The following is a 17,430-nucleotide window of genomic DNA, read 5'->3' as shown; positions in this document are numbered from 1 at the left end:
CCTTAAATTAAAAAAAACATAAAAAAAGAAAACATGAATAATACTACTACATCAATTAAAGAAATTGAGGGGCCAGCATCTTGGCATAGCAGGTTAAGTTACCAACTGGGACAAAGACATCCCATGTGAGTTCTGGTTCATGTCCTATATACTCCACTTCTGATCCAGCTCCCTGCTAATCTGCCTAGGAAAGTAGTGAAAGATAGCCCAGCTACTTGGACCTCTGTCACCCATGTGGGAGACCCAAATGGAGTTTTTGGCTTCTGGCTTTGGCTGGCCAGATCCTGGCCTTTGCAGGCATTTGGGGAGTGAATCAGCAGACAGAATATATTTCTCTTCCCCTCTCTCTCCTTGGATCTCTCCCTCTCTGCTTTTCAAATAAATAAATATCTTAAGAAATTGAATCTATAATTTAAAATATCCCTCCCAACAAAAACTCTAGATTTACATGAATTCCAAGCAATGAATTTTAACATATATTTAAAGAAGAAATAGTAAGAATCTCATAAACCTTAAACTGAGGGCCGGTGCTGTGGTGTAGCAAGTAAAGCCACTGCCTGCAGTGCTGGCATCCCATATGGGTGTCCATTTAAGTCCCGGCTGTTCCATTTCCGATCTAGCTCTAAGCTATAGCCTTGGAAAGCAGTAGAAGATGGCCCAAATCCTTGGGCCCCTGCATCCACATGGGAAGACCCGGAGGAAGCTCCTGGCTTCAGATTGGCACAGCTCTGGCTGTTGCAGCCAACTGGGGAGTGAACCAGGGGATGGAAGACCTCTCTCTCTCTGCCTAACTCTGACTTTCAAATAAACAAATAAATCTTAAAAACAACAACAACAACAACAAAAAACAACCTTAAAACGCTAAGAATTAAAATGCAGAAATTTATGTCATATTAAAAGTTTAGCACAGCCTTTAGCAAGGATTAGTCTTCCAGTAAAATAACAGCAATAAAAAGAAATTATACTTATTCTTTTGAAACACCAGGTTTAAAACTCAAACATTCTAAATAAGATAAAATTTTTGAGTATTCTAATAAACATAAAAATGCTGTACACCCAGATCATATTTTTAAAAATTCAAGTCATATTTCTCCCTAGTAATAAGGATGATTTCTAGTACATAATAGGAAGTGCTTTATAGAGATCTCACAAAAATTTAAAGCTGCAGTAATCAAGCACTAAGAGCTCTATCTGCATTACCTCTCTGGAGGCCGGTCTATATCCATAACCGGATGGTAAATTTTTGTCTTCTTCACAGCCTTTGGCTCCTGGACTAAAGTGTAATTCAACATGAAAGCGTTCCTCTGAGGAGAGATCCTAAAAAATATGACAGAACATTTTTAAAATGAGGAACTTCAAGTTATTTATTTAGTTTTTGTAATGTACACAAATCTAGAGCTCTGTTACCTTGTTCGGATCCTCATACAGCATGATAACAATCTGCGTCATGTAGTTGAGTTCATTGACAATGTTTAGGTAATCCATAGCTCGTTTCCACTGTTCATCCTTTGATTCCTGAACAAAAGGAATATGCAGTACCAGAAAGTCACTTTACTGTCGTTACTGTAGCTTCTTTAATCCTCAGTGACACCACACAACGAAGGTGAATAATTACTATGTGCACAATCTTTCCAATTAACTTCATTCACTACATTTAAAAGTTCCAAAAAATCACTTGTTTAAATTATTTTAAAAATACCTTGGTAGTATTAGAAACACTAATTGTAACTTAAAACAAAAACAACTTATACAAAGTAAAAATATCTCTTGAAATATGATACTCATTATTGAACTCTGAGGCTAAATGATAGTTTTAACCTCTCAAGTTCAGAAGTATTTTGTATAGTAACATGTTTTGTTAGTATAAGAGTAGCACCATTGCCCACAATCATATAGTTCATGTAAGTGATACATGCCTATCCCTGATTATACTGCAATGATATTCAAAAATCAGCAATAGGAAGTGTATGTAAATTCTATTGATCTTACCATCTCCTTCACCACTCCTCCATCTTCATTTAGAGAATCTTTGGTCTTTAAACATGTAATCATAGAGATCAGAACTTAAAAGGATCTTACATACCATGCACTATAATCATTCAAAGTAAAAAATTCTATTTGAAAAGATAAAACTCTGGGCGTGAAGTATATGGCCAACAAAGTCTACTTAAAACTTATTTGTATCACAGATAACTCTCCTTCTTCATATTTATATGTATCATAACATTACAAATATTTAAGAGCGCCCAACAATTTTTTGTATATATTTTCAACTTCAATATAAAAGTGCCTCATTTTAGAAAACATATTCTGATTACTTTAAAAAATTCAGCACATATTTCCTTTTTACTTTAGACATTACACATTTGTAAACAACACTTCAGAGTAAAACTACATTTATTTGCGTTTGTGTTTGAGATGTGATTTTTTTTTCCCAAAATTGTTAAGATAACCAAATTAGGGGCTGGTGTTGTGGTGCAGGTTAAGCTACTGCTTGCAATGCCAGCATCCCATATGGGTACCAATTTGAGTCCTAGCTACTCCACTTCTGATACAGCTCCCTGCAAATGTGCCTGAGAAAGCAACAGAAGATGGTCCAAGCACTTGAGCCCCTGTACCCACGTGAGACCTGAGTAAGCTCTTGGCTCCTGGCTTTATCCTGGCCCAGTCCTGGCCATTGTGGCCATTTGGGGAGTGAATCAGCAGATGGAAAATATTTTCTCTCTGCCTCTACCTCTTTCTCTGTAACTCTGCTTCTCATATAAATACAAAATGAAAAAAAATTTTTGACAGATAGACAGTGAGAAAGAGAGAGAGAAAGGTCTTCCTTCCGTTGGTTCACTCCCCAATGGCCCCTACAGCTGGCACTGCGCCGATCCAAAGCCAGGAGCCAGGTGTTTCTTCCCGGTCTCCCACGCAGGTGCAGGTGCCCAAGCACTTGGGCCATCCTCCACTGCCTTCCTGGGCCACGGTAGAGAGCTGGACTACAAGAGGAGCAACTGAGACTAGAACCCGGTGCCCATATGGGATGCTGGCGCCGCAGGCAGAGGATTAGCCAAGTGACATGGCACTGGCCTCCAAAATAAATCTTTAAAAATTAGCATGTTACTAATTTTCACTAGATACAATCTACTGTAAATGATGAGTTTACATTAAATACTGAAAATTTTCATCAAGTGAGCAGGCATGTTGGACTCTGTGATTCTGTATTGTTAAGAACACCATCTAGTGATTTTGCCAGGTCTGCTATAATGAACAGCAAAAATTAAATGATACTTAGTAGTATCTTCCTGAACATAATTAAAATGTAAGAAGCCACGAAGATCTTCTAAAAATTAAGTGCCATTATATATTCCATGAGTCTGTCTGTATCGCATTTTCTCAAAAAATTTTTAAAAAAATCTATTACAGAGGGAGATTTTGCCCAATCCATCTGAATAATGAAAAATTTCAATTGGGAAGAGGTTGACCAGTTTTAAGAATATTACTCTAAAAAGGATAGTAAGAGTTTGTTTGTATAGTTCAAATAATTATTTTTCAAATATTAGAACATAGCTCGTCATTTTGGTATACACTTTACTTCTCACATTAGTAATACAGGTAATTTGTTTTTTCCTGGGAGCACAGAATGGATTTGTTAGGTTTTTGCTTTAGAAGTTCAGCCAGTATTCAACAAGCTCTAGATCTCGTGCTGTTACTTTAGTCCAAAGTATAAGTATCTTTAAGACCACTGTAACAGTTTTCTAACTGAATTCCTCATATCTTCTTGCGCTATTTCTAGTCTACACAGTAACCAAAGCCACCTACTTCCCTGCTTAAATGGTCTCTTAATCCCCTTGGAATACAAAGGCCTGCCCTCCAACCTTATCTACTTCCACTTTACCAAGCATTCACTACTACACTCCAAATATAGGCTTTCTTGGTTCCTGTCTTGAATGTTTCTGGTACCTTCTGCACAGCTATGTGCAACAGGTCACAAGGAGGATCATGGAAGATACAGAAGGGGTCTTCAAATGTTTACAGAAAATTTTAGTATTAGAAAAATATGCATGGATTTAAATTTTTTGGCACCACAAGAAACTTATTGTTCAATTCCATTTTTCCATGAATTTATTGAAGTATCTTCATATGTCTTGTCCTCAAAAACAATTTCATTATTGCTACTGGATGTATAAGCTCTTAGTAATTAAAGATCATTTTCTGTATCACTAACTTTCTTCTAACCCATATATGTATGTAACAATGTCACAGTGTTATTCCTTAATGAGTTAAGAAACCAAAACAAGAAAGAACATGGAGGGAGTAGATGTTTAGCTTAGCAGTTAGGACACCTGTGACACTCGTGTTCCAATTCCTAGTGATGAATTTGATTCCCTGTTCTAGCTCTTGACTTCCTGCCAATGAAGACCTTGAAAGGCAACAGTTAAAGTAACTGGCGTTTGAAGAGGGAACCAGCAGACAGGAGCTTGCTCTCTCTCTCTCAATTTTTTTTTAAATACAAAAGAATAAATTAGCTTGAAATTGTGATGGGAACAGAATATTGAAATAGTCTTAGGTTAACTTAAATAACTATTCCCAAGGCCCAATACAGATCAGAAAACAAGACATATACCCAATCATCACAGTCCTTTATTTAAAAAGTAAATTAAAATTAAATTAATTTTCCCTTAAAGATCACTTCTTATGGATAAGGGGCCTTCAAAAATTTCATGGAAAAATGTAATTAAAAGGTGATGCAAATTTTCTGTATCTTTTAAGTCTATTCGTAGATGTGTATACTTCTGTATACCAAGAAATACAAAGGAAAACAAGAGAAAATTTTTATCTTATTGCTAGTTTAGGGATGGCTGGTATAGATGACAAGATCCTGGACTTCAAGTTTATGCTATAATAGGATATACCTGGAACATTTGGCATTAGGGGAGAGGTTAAGTGAGTTTTGCATGTGGGAAGAATGTGAGACATTGTAGGAAACAGGCACACTGTAGCAGACTGTATTTTCCAGAGATGGCTGTCACATTTATTCAATCCCACATAATATTACAGTGACACCCCATCCACCTAAGGATGTGCATTATTTCCCCTCCATCTAATCTGGATAGACCCCTGTGACTGCCATAACTGATAGAGCTCAGCAGAAGTGATGCTGTATGATACAGAAGTTAGTTCAGAGAAATGCCATGCGTTTGCACCTTGTTTACTGAAGAAGCTCACAGATGGAATCCGACTGCGTTATTTTTAGGAAGCAGGCCACATGAAGAGGCCACTTGTACATTCTATGGTCAATAACTCCAGCTAAGGTCCCAATTAATAGTAGTAAAGAGGCATAATAACTAATCAAATATCAAGTCTTGGCAATTCTGACCCCTAAATGACTTAAGTCCCCTTAATGACAAATCCATCAGCTTTTCTTTATTGCATAGCCACCTGCTTACAACATCTTCTAAAATACTTTGCATGTTCAATGGATCTTCTTTAAAAAGCATCTTTTCTCTCAAACTCTATCAGTGTTTGGAATATAGTCAATACCTAAGAAAATGATGGTAAAATTGTAAACAATGATGAGTTATTAAAATTCCACATAAAAACAGCAGTTATTAGTGATCCGATTAACAATTCAAGGAAATACAATAAATAACTTATTCCACTTACATTGCATAAGGCACCATAGCGAAGAATAGATAATAAAGAATGTACATGACTTTCACTGGTAAAATATAATCTGGTACGGACATGACGTTCAGGAGACAGAACACCTCTGGAATACCTAAAATTAGAAGCAGACAGTATTAAAACAGAACAGTAAGTTAAAGACTTACTGAATATTGGAATTATCTTACAAAATGGAATGTAATCTTACTTAAAATAAAACATCATCATAAGTGAATCAAATCTACTACTTTTCCAATCAGAATTGAGGAGTAATCTTAGCTGATATCTAACATGATGCTAACTGAACTAACTAGGACCTCAGATTAGTCAGGGGAAGAACAGACTTACTATTTAGCCATGTTCAGTGTAGACAGCAGTAATGACAAAGGCTAACTGTCCTAAAGCTCTCAGCCACTGATGCTGCTGACTGGGGCACACACTGGTGATCTCAGGTGAGTGATGACACACAGCCCTTTTTCCCCATTCACCTTAGTTTTTGTCCAAATTGCAGCCAAAAAGAACCTTGGATGGAAGTTATCTGATAGGATTACCTACATAATTCTATGTTCACGATATGTCAAGTGATACACTACTGATCTCTTCACAGAAACACTGAAAAGTAATTTAGATTCAAGGTACGCAAAAAGAGATGCCTACAGATTTAAATAACTAGCAGTCTCTTACACAGGGTGGAGTTTATTTACAGTGTCATCATCTTGTGTCCTCTGAAGGTCTGAGCGAATTTTTCTAACTAGAGGAGTACAGTAGCCTTTGGCAATTTCCAGTTTTTCAGCTTTAGTTATACCATATTCCTGAGCAGAAAATACATAATATTAGAAAAAAGGGTAAAATGACAAAGAGCTCTAACAAATGCACTCTTCAGTTAAAGAATTCTAGTGAGAAACAAATATTTCATTAAGCCTTTGTAAACATTAGACAACTTGTGGTTTGCATTTTTTGAAACTGCAAATAAACTGTTTCCAAACTACTCAATGTCACTGGAAGGACTTCGCAGTGCATCTGAGAAAGCAAGTAAGTTATATCTGAAGACGGGCAGATGAACAGTCTTTATGAACATCTTCAACTTAATCAGAGGTCTTAAATGAAAAAAGCAAAAAGCTTTTAGCTAATGTTTTTATTTTAACAAGTGGAAAACAAAAATGCCAAAAAAAAGTATTAAATTTACTGATGTCTATAGTTACTATGAGTTAATGAGAATTATAAAGAATTACTACAAGTGAAATATCAAGAAAACAAGCCACATGTGGCCATGTGGTGAGTGAACTAGTGGATAGAAGATCTCTCTCACTGCCTCTTCCTCTCTGTCAATCTGCCTTTCATATAAGTAAATAAATGCATCTTTAAAAAGATCAAGGTAGTACAAAAATGGAATTAAAAGGCAGATTTACTTGGTAAATTTGGAAATCCATGCATAGTTTTTTCATAATGGGCACTTTTTAACTGAAGTGCCCCTGGAGTCATGATCTCACTGTGTTTTGTCACCTCCTCCTCCATTATCAGTCTGATTCTCTACTTGACTGGACTTTATCTGTATTCTGATTACAACTTAATTTTTCTTTTTCTATAATGAAAAGATCCAACAATGTCACCCAAAATAGTAAATACTTACAACTTGATCTCTCAACATTATTTTCAAAATGGTTTCAAGTAAAAAAATTTGTAAAAAATTTTATATAGGGTCACAAGCATGTCTCCCATCCCCCCCCACATTTCTATAGTATTTAGCTGGTAGGGGCACAACAGATGTCCAATAAGTGCTTAAGTATTTTATTCTACATGGTTTTCAGTAGTTTTGTCTGTTCGCACATCACTGTTCTTCAGGAATATCAATTCTTTAGATCACTACATTCTGAGGACATTGAAACCACTTTGTATTGTATTTTAATGATGGATACTGCCATTACAGATTTGTCTAACCCTAAAGAATGTGCAACAACGGGAGTAAATAGTGATGGAAACCACAGATCCTGAGTGGTAATGCTGTATCAATGTGGGTTCATCAAGTTTTAACAGTTTACTATACTCTGGGGGTGTTCACAAAGCAGCAAGACTGTACATGTGTGGAGGCAGAAACGGAAAATCTGTATACTTCCACTCAATTTGCTGTGAACCTAAAACTGCTCTAAAAAATAAGGTCTATCTTAAAAAAGGTACTACAATTGTACTATTTAGAAAATCAAGTAACATCACAAATATACCCAAGAAAAAGCTTGAAATATAAATTCATATTTCTTATAAGTTATAGGTTTTCTAGGGACAAGAACACCAACTATTTTTTATCCACCAGTAAATATTATTAAATTTTCTATTTATATAATTGTGTAAAAAAAATTCTCAAGAATTACTTACCTGAGGGATGACAATATCTGCTAAAGCTTTTGAAAGCCTGTATAATTCCATTGTATTTTCTAATTTCAAAGAACCATTATGTTGAACATCATATTTTATACAGTCATATATGTCAGGAATTTTACTAATATCATATCTTCCATTCTTTGTTTTAAAGTCTTTCTCCAACTTGGACCATCTACGTAGCATAAGCTCCAGTGTTTCACTATGGTAAAGCTGAATATCTAAAACAACACAACATTTCCAGTACACTCAATTTAAAAATCTGATTAACAATATATAAATAATGTCAATAACTAGAAACTTTTTAAAGTGGCAAAGGTAACACTGTAAGAATCTAGGGTCTCTCTGTGTAACTCTGACTTTCAAATAAATAATCTTTAAAAAAAAGAATCTAGGGTAATATTACCATACATATGTAAATTATTAGCAACCACATATATTTTTAACATTCTTTTTTTCTTAAAGATTTATTTATTTGAAAGTCAGAGTTACACAGAGAGAGGAGAGGCAGAGAGAGAGAGAGAGAGGTCTTCCATCTGCTGGTTCTCCCCAACTGGCCGCAACAGCCAGAGCTGCACCCATCCAAAGCCAGGGGCCAGGAGCTTCTTCCGGATATCCCACGTGGGTTCAGGGGCCCAAGGACTTGGGCCATCTTCTACTGTTTTCCCAGGCCACAGCAGAGAGCTGGATTGGAAGTGGAACAGCCGGGTCTCGAACTGGCACCCATATGAGATGCTGGTGCTTCAGGCCAGGGCATTAACCCACTGTGCCATAGCGCCAGCCCCTAGCAACCATGTATTTTTAAGACTTGGATATAGGTATAAATGCTTGGGTTAGGAACTGGATTCATAAAATAACTTTTCCAGATATTATAACTCTAATAACAATAAGAGAAAGAAACATAGGTCAACTATCTCCAGCAGAAAGGAATTTTAGAAATTATGACCAGTTCAAGTGATCAATGTTATCAATAAGAAACCCAAGATGCCAAAGCTGTCCAGGTTAATAATCAACCCATCTTTAGAACAGGTCATCTCGTGGTGCCTCTGCATGCTGCTCATTCACCATCTAACTATACAGCAATGCTAAGTAATTACATGATCAAAGGAAAACGTTTTTTCGTGCTGTCATGGGTAAAAGCAGTCACAACTTAGCTATTATTTCTTTGCTGTATACATTTAAAAGTAAGACGACTGAGGTGTACCTAATTTAAAAATGGTTATAGTAAATGGACAGTAGCTTTTATTTATGTTCTAAGAAATACATTATTTACCTGATGATTTGGGATCTTCCATTCGATGTCTAATTTGAGAAGTCAAACTTTGAATCAAGGAATAAACTTTGTCACAGGTCTTCACAGGATTCTTAATCAAATGCATTGATTTGATAAGAGAAAGGCTTCCAGATGGAGTAAGCTACAAATGAGTAAAATATATTTTATATTTAGTGATGCCTAATTATCTAAGAAAACAATTTATAAAATTTTCTGGTACCTAGAAAATAAACACCATAAAGATCACCCCAAAAACATAAAGGATGAAGTAAAAGCCTCACATCATGTTATAAAATACTTAGCTCTCAGCTATTAGATTACCCAAAGAGAAAATTCAGCCAAAGTACTCAGTGAGATGTAATAACATTTGCTGAGTTGTTCAATACGTGTCAATATGGTTCTAAACACTTAAGATACATTTACATGAAATAACTCTAAATATCCATTGATTTTCATCAACACTTTCCAGATGAGGTACTTAACTGATGTTAAAAATTTGCTCAAGATCAATGAGTGAAGGAGCAGGGCCTGGTGTGGTGGTGACGCAAGGGTGAGACACCAGCTTGTAATGCCAGCACCCCGTATTGAGGTGACAGTTTGAGTCTTGGCTGCTCTGTTTCCAATCCAGCTCCCTCCTAACAACTGGAAAGGCGGTGGATGATGGTTCAGGAGCAGTGGGACCCTGCCATCCAAGTGGAAGATCTGGATGGAATCTTGGGATCTTGGCCTTGACCTGGCCCAGCCCTGGTTATTGCAGCTATTTGTGTCTGTCTCTTTCTATAATTCTTTCAAATAAAATAAAACAAATCTTAAAAAATGCAGATAGTCCATCTACAGAGACCATATCTTTAGGCACTATGTTATTACGCTTTCTTCCTAATGAGTTTTTTCCAATTCAACCAAAATACAAAACAATTCAATGACAATACAGGTCCGAATTCCAGTTTTGACACTTAGCTTACCAAGTTATTTAACCACACAGAGAAAGCTTCTAGACAAATTAAAAATATAAAGTGGAATTCCACTTCTGTTTATAGTGAACAAGATAGTTTGAACCAATCTAACTGTTCAGGGTGAGTTAAAATCTGGTCAAAGAGTCTATGCTTCTGCTTTAAGGCATTAGAAAGAAAACAATATCAGAATTACAGAAGCAAAACTCAGTGATCCAAAAGCGAGCCTCTGGTAACCTTTGCCTTTAGGGTTCAAAATAGTGAGGGCTAGTCAGAAACAAGTCAACCAATCAGGTTCAACTCAATCGGTATAACTCATACCAAGTTCAACTCAACTAGTCAGTACAGACAGATCTGTTTCTAAAATTGGACTGTGCCCACAGGCATGACAAGAACTAACAAAAATATTTACTACAAGATGGTAATAATCATCTTGAACTCAATGTGTTTCTACAAACAAATTAAATACCCATCCACAATTAATGATATTCAGGTACAAGAAGACACTGGGAATGCCAAACAACAGGACAACATAAACAGAATTATGATTTTGGTACTGGAATTAGAAAACAAAAATTTAAAAATAGGAGACTTCCTATGTATATAAAAAGGTAAAAGAAAATACTGAATATCATCAAAGATCTGCAAATCATTAAAAAAAGACAATGGACTTTACAAAACAAATAGAAATTAAAGAACTGAAAAATAGATTGGCTGTATCCAATAAGCTTTAAAGTCACCCAAACAGATTTCAATAGACTAAAAGATCCAGAATAAAGCATAGTCACAAAAGGATAAGAAACAATTCAAGACAGGATAAGAGACAAAGTGATAAGCTCTAACAAACATACATTTGGAAACCCAGAAGGTAACAAATAGAATACTAAAAACAAACAAAAATCCAAACTAGAACCTTTGCAATATTAAGGAAAGATATCAAACCACAAATCCAGTTATACTAACAATAACAAGATTAAAATAAAAGAATCCAAATAATATGTTGTATAATTTAAAATATACACAACTAAAGTTAAAAGCTGTGCAAATGTTAAAATAATTTTAGGCTATGTGGTTAACTTATGGTCCAAGTACTAGCAGCATTCAAATGTACTGGAAGCTTGTTAAAAACACAGAATCTCAGAGCCCAGATTTGAAAATCAGAGTCTTCATATTAACAAGATCCCAAACATTCTGATGAATTTAAAGTTTGAAAAGCCTTTCTCTAGGATCCCTGCATAGTCTGTTAAGAGGACTAAAAGCACAATGTAAACATTTGAGTCTCAGAGTCACTGATTCATGTTCAGTGAACAGCAGAATCAAATATAAATTTTAAGATTTATTTTTATTCACTCAAAAGGCATAGTTAGAAAAAGAGAGAGACTAAGAGATCTTCCATCCACTGGTTCACCCCCCAAATGGCACCTGGAGTCAGGAGCTTCCTCCGGGACCCCCCTGTAGGCACAGAGGCCCAAGCACTGGGACACCCTCCACTGCACTCCTAGGCACATAGCAGGAAGCTGGATTGGAAGTGGAGCAGCTGGGACTCAAAGCGATGCTCACATGGGGTGCCGGCATTGCAGGCGATGGCCTAACTCTTCGCACCACAACACTGGCCCTGAGGAAGTCATTCTTAAGCTACTAGGGTGCTAAGAATCTGGACATAAAGTGAGAAAGGGGGCTTCAAAAAGTAATAGAAAAACGATCAGCCTAACCCTGTGGCCTCACCAATGAAAAAGTTTGTAAAATGTGTTGCTGAGCAGGAGATCAGTCCCCAAGCCAGGAAGTCCCTGGTCAGACTCAAATTGGACCAGTGCAAAACCAAACCAACATGGGGCAGTCCTTGTGATGCAAAGGGTTAGGCTGGCCTCTGCAATGCCACCCCACAAATATAATTTTTTTCAACTAACAGAAAAAAGAACAAAGTAGTGAAGGAGAGAAAAAATAAAAAGCAGGCAGGAGAGCTTTTTTTATTTATTTAAGAATATTCCTTATCTGAAATGCTTGGGACCAGAGTGTTTGCTTCTTTTTTTTTTTTTTTGCATTTTGGAAATATTGCGATATATATAATAAGACAGTAAGCCTTTGAGCTGGGAACCAAATCAACACAAAATCCATTTCCTTTTCACATATACTTTATACAACAGACCAACAGTAATTTTATACAATATTTTCAGCATGCCTGTAGTTTGGTCTGTCACATTACATTAGTATGGAATTTTCTACCTGGGCCATTATATTAGTGTTAAAAATGTTTTGGATTTTGGAGTACTTATGATTTCATATTGTGAATGCTCAACCTTTATAAATATGTAGCACTTAAAATGCTGACACCAAAAGTATTACAGAAAGTTATAGCAATGCTAAATTTATGTTCCCTACAAGATGGCATCAAAATATGTAAAGCAAGAATTAAGAGAACTACAAAGACAAGCTAAATCCATAACTATAGTGGGAAATTTTAACACAAAAAAAGAAAAATTTACAAGATTTGATTTTTATAAAAGATATGAAATTAAAAATAATGAAAGAAAATAAACAGACCAAGCATCTAAAAAGAAATGACAAAGAAAATAAAAAAAAATGTGTCAAACAGCATTAATTTCAAAATTTATGGATATAGTCAAGAGTACATTAAGGAAAATTCATGGTATAGAGTGCATATTTCATAAAAAATGCACAAGAATGCATTTTATATGCATCAGCTAAAGTCACTGGCTTTTAGTTAGAAAAAAAGCAAAATAAAAGTTCAGAAGTATAAAGAATAAAATATTAAATAAGAATTTAGTAAATGGGGAACAGCACATAATTCAGAGAGCCAAAAGATCTAAACAACTGTTCTTTGAAAGGACCAATAAAATTGATCAATCATGAAGAAAGAGATCAAGACAAAAAGAAAGAACACATAATATTATGAAACAAGAAGAGACATCTTTGTATATCTGGTACCTACTGCCAAGAACTTAAAAGATATTATGAATAAACTTCTAGAGAATCAAACCTAACAATAGTAACAGAGACATAACTGAGAAGTACTAAACTACTCAGGTTTCTTCTTAATAGACTTTTGCACAAAGAAAATATCCACAGGATTTACCAGTAAATTTTACCAAAAAATGGCCAGGATCAAGGTGGCTGAATAGAGAAGATCTGCATTCAACTCAGTCAGAAAAAAGTTTCAAAACAATGAGATAAGAACCACATTTCTGGAAGATGTCTGAGGGGAAGCTTCAGTAAAGAGAAAGGAACTACAAAGAGGACTCCAAAAACCAGCAGAGAGAGAGAAAGAAAAAACAAAGCATAGCACTGCTGCCACTGTTCCTACCTCAGAGACCTAGCAGGGAGACATCTTGCTGGGAAATAGGTTCTATGTATAAAGGATTAAAACTGAGAAACTGACTGAAGAACACGTCACTAAAGAAGTGATGGGAGCAGCAAACTGCACAGACTCTCTGAACTAGGAGGGAGGAGGCAGAGAGAGAGAGAGAGAGAAGGTGAGAGAACCAAAGCACACTACCATCTTTGATGCTGCCAACTATAGCTGCCCGCCACTCCTATCCTGGTTCCTTGGTCGGGGAATGCCATCTTGCCAGGAAAAGGGTTCTAATATGTGAAATAATAGAAATGAAGAGACTGTGGGAAAAACTTCACAAGGAAGTGAAAAGATCTGTAAATAGCACAGACTCTCAAGTCCAGTAGAGATGGAGAAACAAAGTACAAAGTGCATCCCACCACCCACCAATCCTTTCCCACATCCACTGCCAGGGATGCCATGTTGCTGGGAGGAAAGTCACTGGAGTGTACCCTGCAGAATCTAGGGAAGAGGCTACCTGAATTCCAGTGCTCCAGACCTACACCTCAGCATAACCTATATGCACCCTGTGGGACTAGAGAAAGGTCCCCTTAATATCTCAGTGCTGGAACGTGGGCTCCTGGTGATTAAGTGCCAGCATTAGTCACTCCTACATAACAGGGTCTGGATAAGGTCCTATCCACATCATACACCATATGGTATATGCACCATATATATAACATATATAACACATATAACACATATATAACATATAATGTGTCTGTGTGTATATATTTATATATATATATACACACACACACACACACACACACACATATATATATACACACACTGAGCACCATAGCTATAGTTGCCACAAATCCCAGCATTGCTCAAGATTGCCAGGTAGGACAAGGAGACAGCACTTTTTGTGTCCCACAGCAACAGATATGGCAACAGCCATCACAAACCCAAGTGTGACTGATACCCAACTCTCTACATACTAAACACACACACTTTTAGAAGCTCATATCCACTTCAAAGTCATACTGCTACCTCCACAAACTGCTGCAGACTAGACAACTGTGCTCTTATAGACTGTGTGGGCGCTGATTACTACTGAAGAAACAGAGATTGAGGTCACCTAGAAGCTAAGCTAAATCAACAAACAACCCAAGTGAGATCCCACATTTCATCCACATGAAGTCTTTTCCAATGAAACTTACTACATTAAAAAAAAAAAAAAAACAAAAAACAGCAGGGCTATTTTGCCAAACAACATATGTAACTGTAGGGACACAGGAAACATGAAGAAGCAAGGAAAATTGACACCTCCAAAGGAACACAACAGTTCTCCAGAAATAGATCCTGATCAAAAGGAAATCTATGCAATGTTCAAAAAAGAACTCAGAGTAATGAGCCTAAGGAAATGTAACGAGATGCAAGAGCAAGCAGACAGTTTAAAAAAGGGAAGAAAAGAATAGATGGCATGAATGAGAAATTCAATGAAGAGATAAGAATCACTGAAAAGAAACAAAAATAAATTTGAGCTGAAAACTTCAATTGATGAAATAAAAAATAAAATTGACAGCTTCAACAAAAAATCAATCAAATGGAAGAAAGAATTTCTGATCTGGTGGACAAGACTTTGTTAACAACGCAGGGAGACAAAAATAAAGAGGCAAGAATTGTAACAAATAAAGAAAACTTATGTGACACATAGAATACCATTAATTGAACAAATATTAGTATTATAGGGATGTCTGAAGGAGAAGAGAAGTAAAAATATGAGAACCTACTAAATAAAGTAATAATTGAAAACCTCCCACATCTTGAAAGAGATATGGACATCCAGATACAGGAAGCTCAAAGAACTGCAGCCAGATTTAACCAAAAAAAGATCTTGTCCCAGGCATTTTATAGTCAAATTGCCAAAAGCTAAGGGTAAGTAGAGAATCCCAACGACAGTGAGAGAAAAACACCAAGTTACATATTAAGGGAAAATAAATTAGACTAACAGCAGACTTTTCAGCAGAAATCTAGCAGACCAGAAGAGAGTGGGATTATATAATTAATATCTAAAAAGAAAAACTTTTAAACAAACAATATTATATCCAGCAAAATTATCATTTAAAAGTGAAGAAGAAATAAAGTATTTCCTAGAGAATAAAAAACCAAGACAATTCATTACCAGATCAGCCTTACAAGAATTCCTGAAGGGAGTCCTACAGTAAAAGTGAACATGAAAATGCATACAGTACTAAATTCACTGGCAACGCAGACATAATCAATAATGAATCAACAAAATGACAGGAGTTAGTTCTTATCTGTTAATATTTTGTTTGTTTTTTGTTTTTGGGACAGGCAGAGTTAGACAGTGAGAGAGAGACAGAGACAAAGGTCTTCCTTCCGTTGGTTCAACCCCAAAATGGCCACTACGGCCAGCACACTGTACTGATCCGAAGCCAGGAGCCAGGTGCTTCTCCTGGTCTCCCATGCGGGTGCAGGGCCCAAGTACTTGGGCCATCCTCCTCTGTACTCCCAGGCCAAAGCAGAGAGCTGGCCTGGAAGAGGAGCAACCGGGACAGAATCCGGCGCCCCAACCGGGATTAGAACTCAGGGTGCCGGTGCTGCAGGTAGAGGATTAGCCAAGTGAGCCACGGCGCTGGTCTTTATCTGTTAATATTAATGCTGAACTTAAGTGGACTAAATTCCCCAGTCAGAAGATATAGGGTTGGCTAAGTAGATATACAAACAAAATTGAACTTTATGCTGCCTACAAGAAGCTCACTTCACAGGTAAAAATTTACATAGCCTGAAAGTGAAGGGCAAGAAAAAGATATACCATGCAGATGGAAACCAAAAACAAGCAGCATAGGTATATTCCTATCAGATTAAACAAATTTTAACTCCAAAACTGTAAAAAAAAAAAAGTAGGACATTATATGTTGATTACAAGATAATTCTGCAAGAATATATAACAATCATAAATATATATGTACTCAACATAAAGCCATTCAATTACTGCAAATATTATTAGACCTTAAGAGAGAAACAGCCTCCAATACTGTAATAGTAGGGGACTTTAACACCCACTGACATCAATAGACAGATCATCCAGATAGGAAATCAACAAAGATAAATCAGATTTGAACTATACTATTGAGCAACTGGACCAAACAGAAATTAAAGAATATTTCACCCAACAGCTACAGAATATACATTCTTCTCATCAGCATATGGAACATTTTCTAGGACAAACCACATAATAAGACACAAATCAATTCTTAATAAATTTGTAATAGACTGAAATTAAACCACAAGGAATAAACCTAGAAATCAACAAGAATAATAGAAAATTTCTAGATACATAGAAATTAAATAACATGTTCTTGAACGACCAAGGGATCACTCAAGAAATTAAAAATGAAATAAAAAATTTCTTGGAACAAATGAAAACACAACACATCGAACATGGGATACAGCAAAACAGAACGAAGAAGTTTATAGCAGTTAAGTGCTTACTAAAAAAGAGAAGTCTCAAACAATGATCTAAAGATGCATCTCGAGTACTTAGGAAAAACAAACCCCAAATCAGCAAGAGATGAGAAATAAGTATCAGAGCTAAATAAATGAAACTGAAACAACAACAACAAAAAAAAGAGCAACAGTATGAAAAGTCTAGTCTTTTGAGAAAATAGACAAATCTTCAGACTAACAAGAAAAAAAAACTCATACAATATTAGAGATCAAAAAGGAGACACTACAACAAAAGAACATAAAAACACAGGACTAATATGCAGAATATTTCAGCAACTTAAAAAACTCAACAACAAAATAACCAATCCTATTAAGAAATGGTCAAAGGACCTGAGTAGACACTTCTCAAATGA

The 17,430-nt window shown here is 36.0% G+C and overlaps 1 protein-coding gene across 29 annotated transcripts in view; it reads right to left on the bottom strand.

Moving 5' to 3' along the window:
- Positions 1-17,430, bottom strand: part of PPIP5K2 (diphosphoinositol pentakisphosphate kinase 2) — an 85,301-nt gene that overhangs the window by 30,872 nt on the left and 36,999 nt on the right. For 18 of the 29 annotated variants that reach the window (XM_017344627.3, XM_051853933.2, XM_008261979.4 and 15 more), the window contains exons 18-23: positions 9,299-9,440; positions 8,023-8,246; positions 6,337-6,464; positions 5,653-5,767; positions 1,408-1,515; positions 1,201-1,317 (exon numbers count right to left, since the gene is read on the bottom strand). In XM_017344627.3, the coding sequence (XP_017200116.2) occupies positions 1,201-1,317; positions 1,408-1,515; positions 5,653-5,767; positions 6,337-6,464; positions 8,023-8,246; positions 9,299-9,440 (834 nt within the window). Of the gene's footprint in view, positions 1-1,200; positions 1,318-1,407; positions 1,516-1,989; positions 2,035-5,652; positions 5,768-6,336; positions 6,465-8,022; positions 8,247-9,298; positions 9,441-17,430 lie in introns of all 29 variants that reach the window. The other 11 variants (XM_070056499.1, XM_051853945.2, XM_070056488.1 and 8 more) reach the window with 1 other exon arrangement.

Source organism: Oryctolagus cuniculus, chromosome 14, assembly GCF_964237555.1.
Source record: "Oryctolagus cuniculus chromosome 14, mOryCun1.1, whole genome shotgun sequence".
NCBI lineage: Eukaryota > Metazoa > Chordata > Mammalia > Lagomorpha > Leporidae > Oryctolagus > Oryctolagus cuniculus.
The sequence above is the reverse complement of the archived record's forward strand: the minus strand, read 5'-3'. Positions and strand labels throughout refer to the sequence as shown.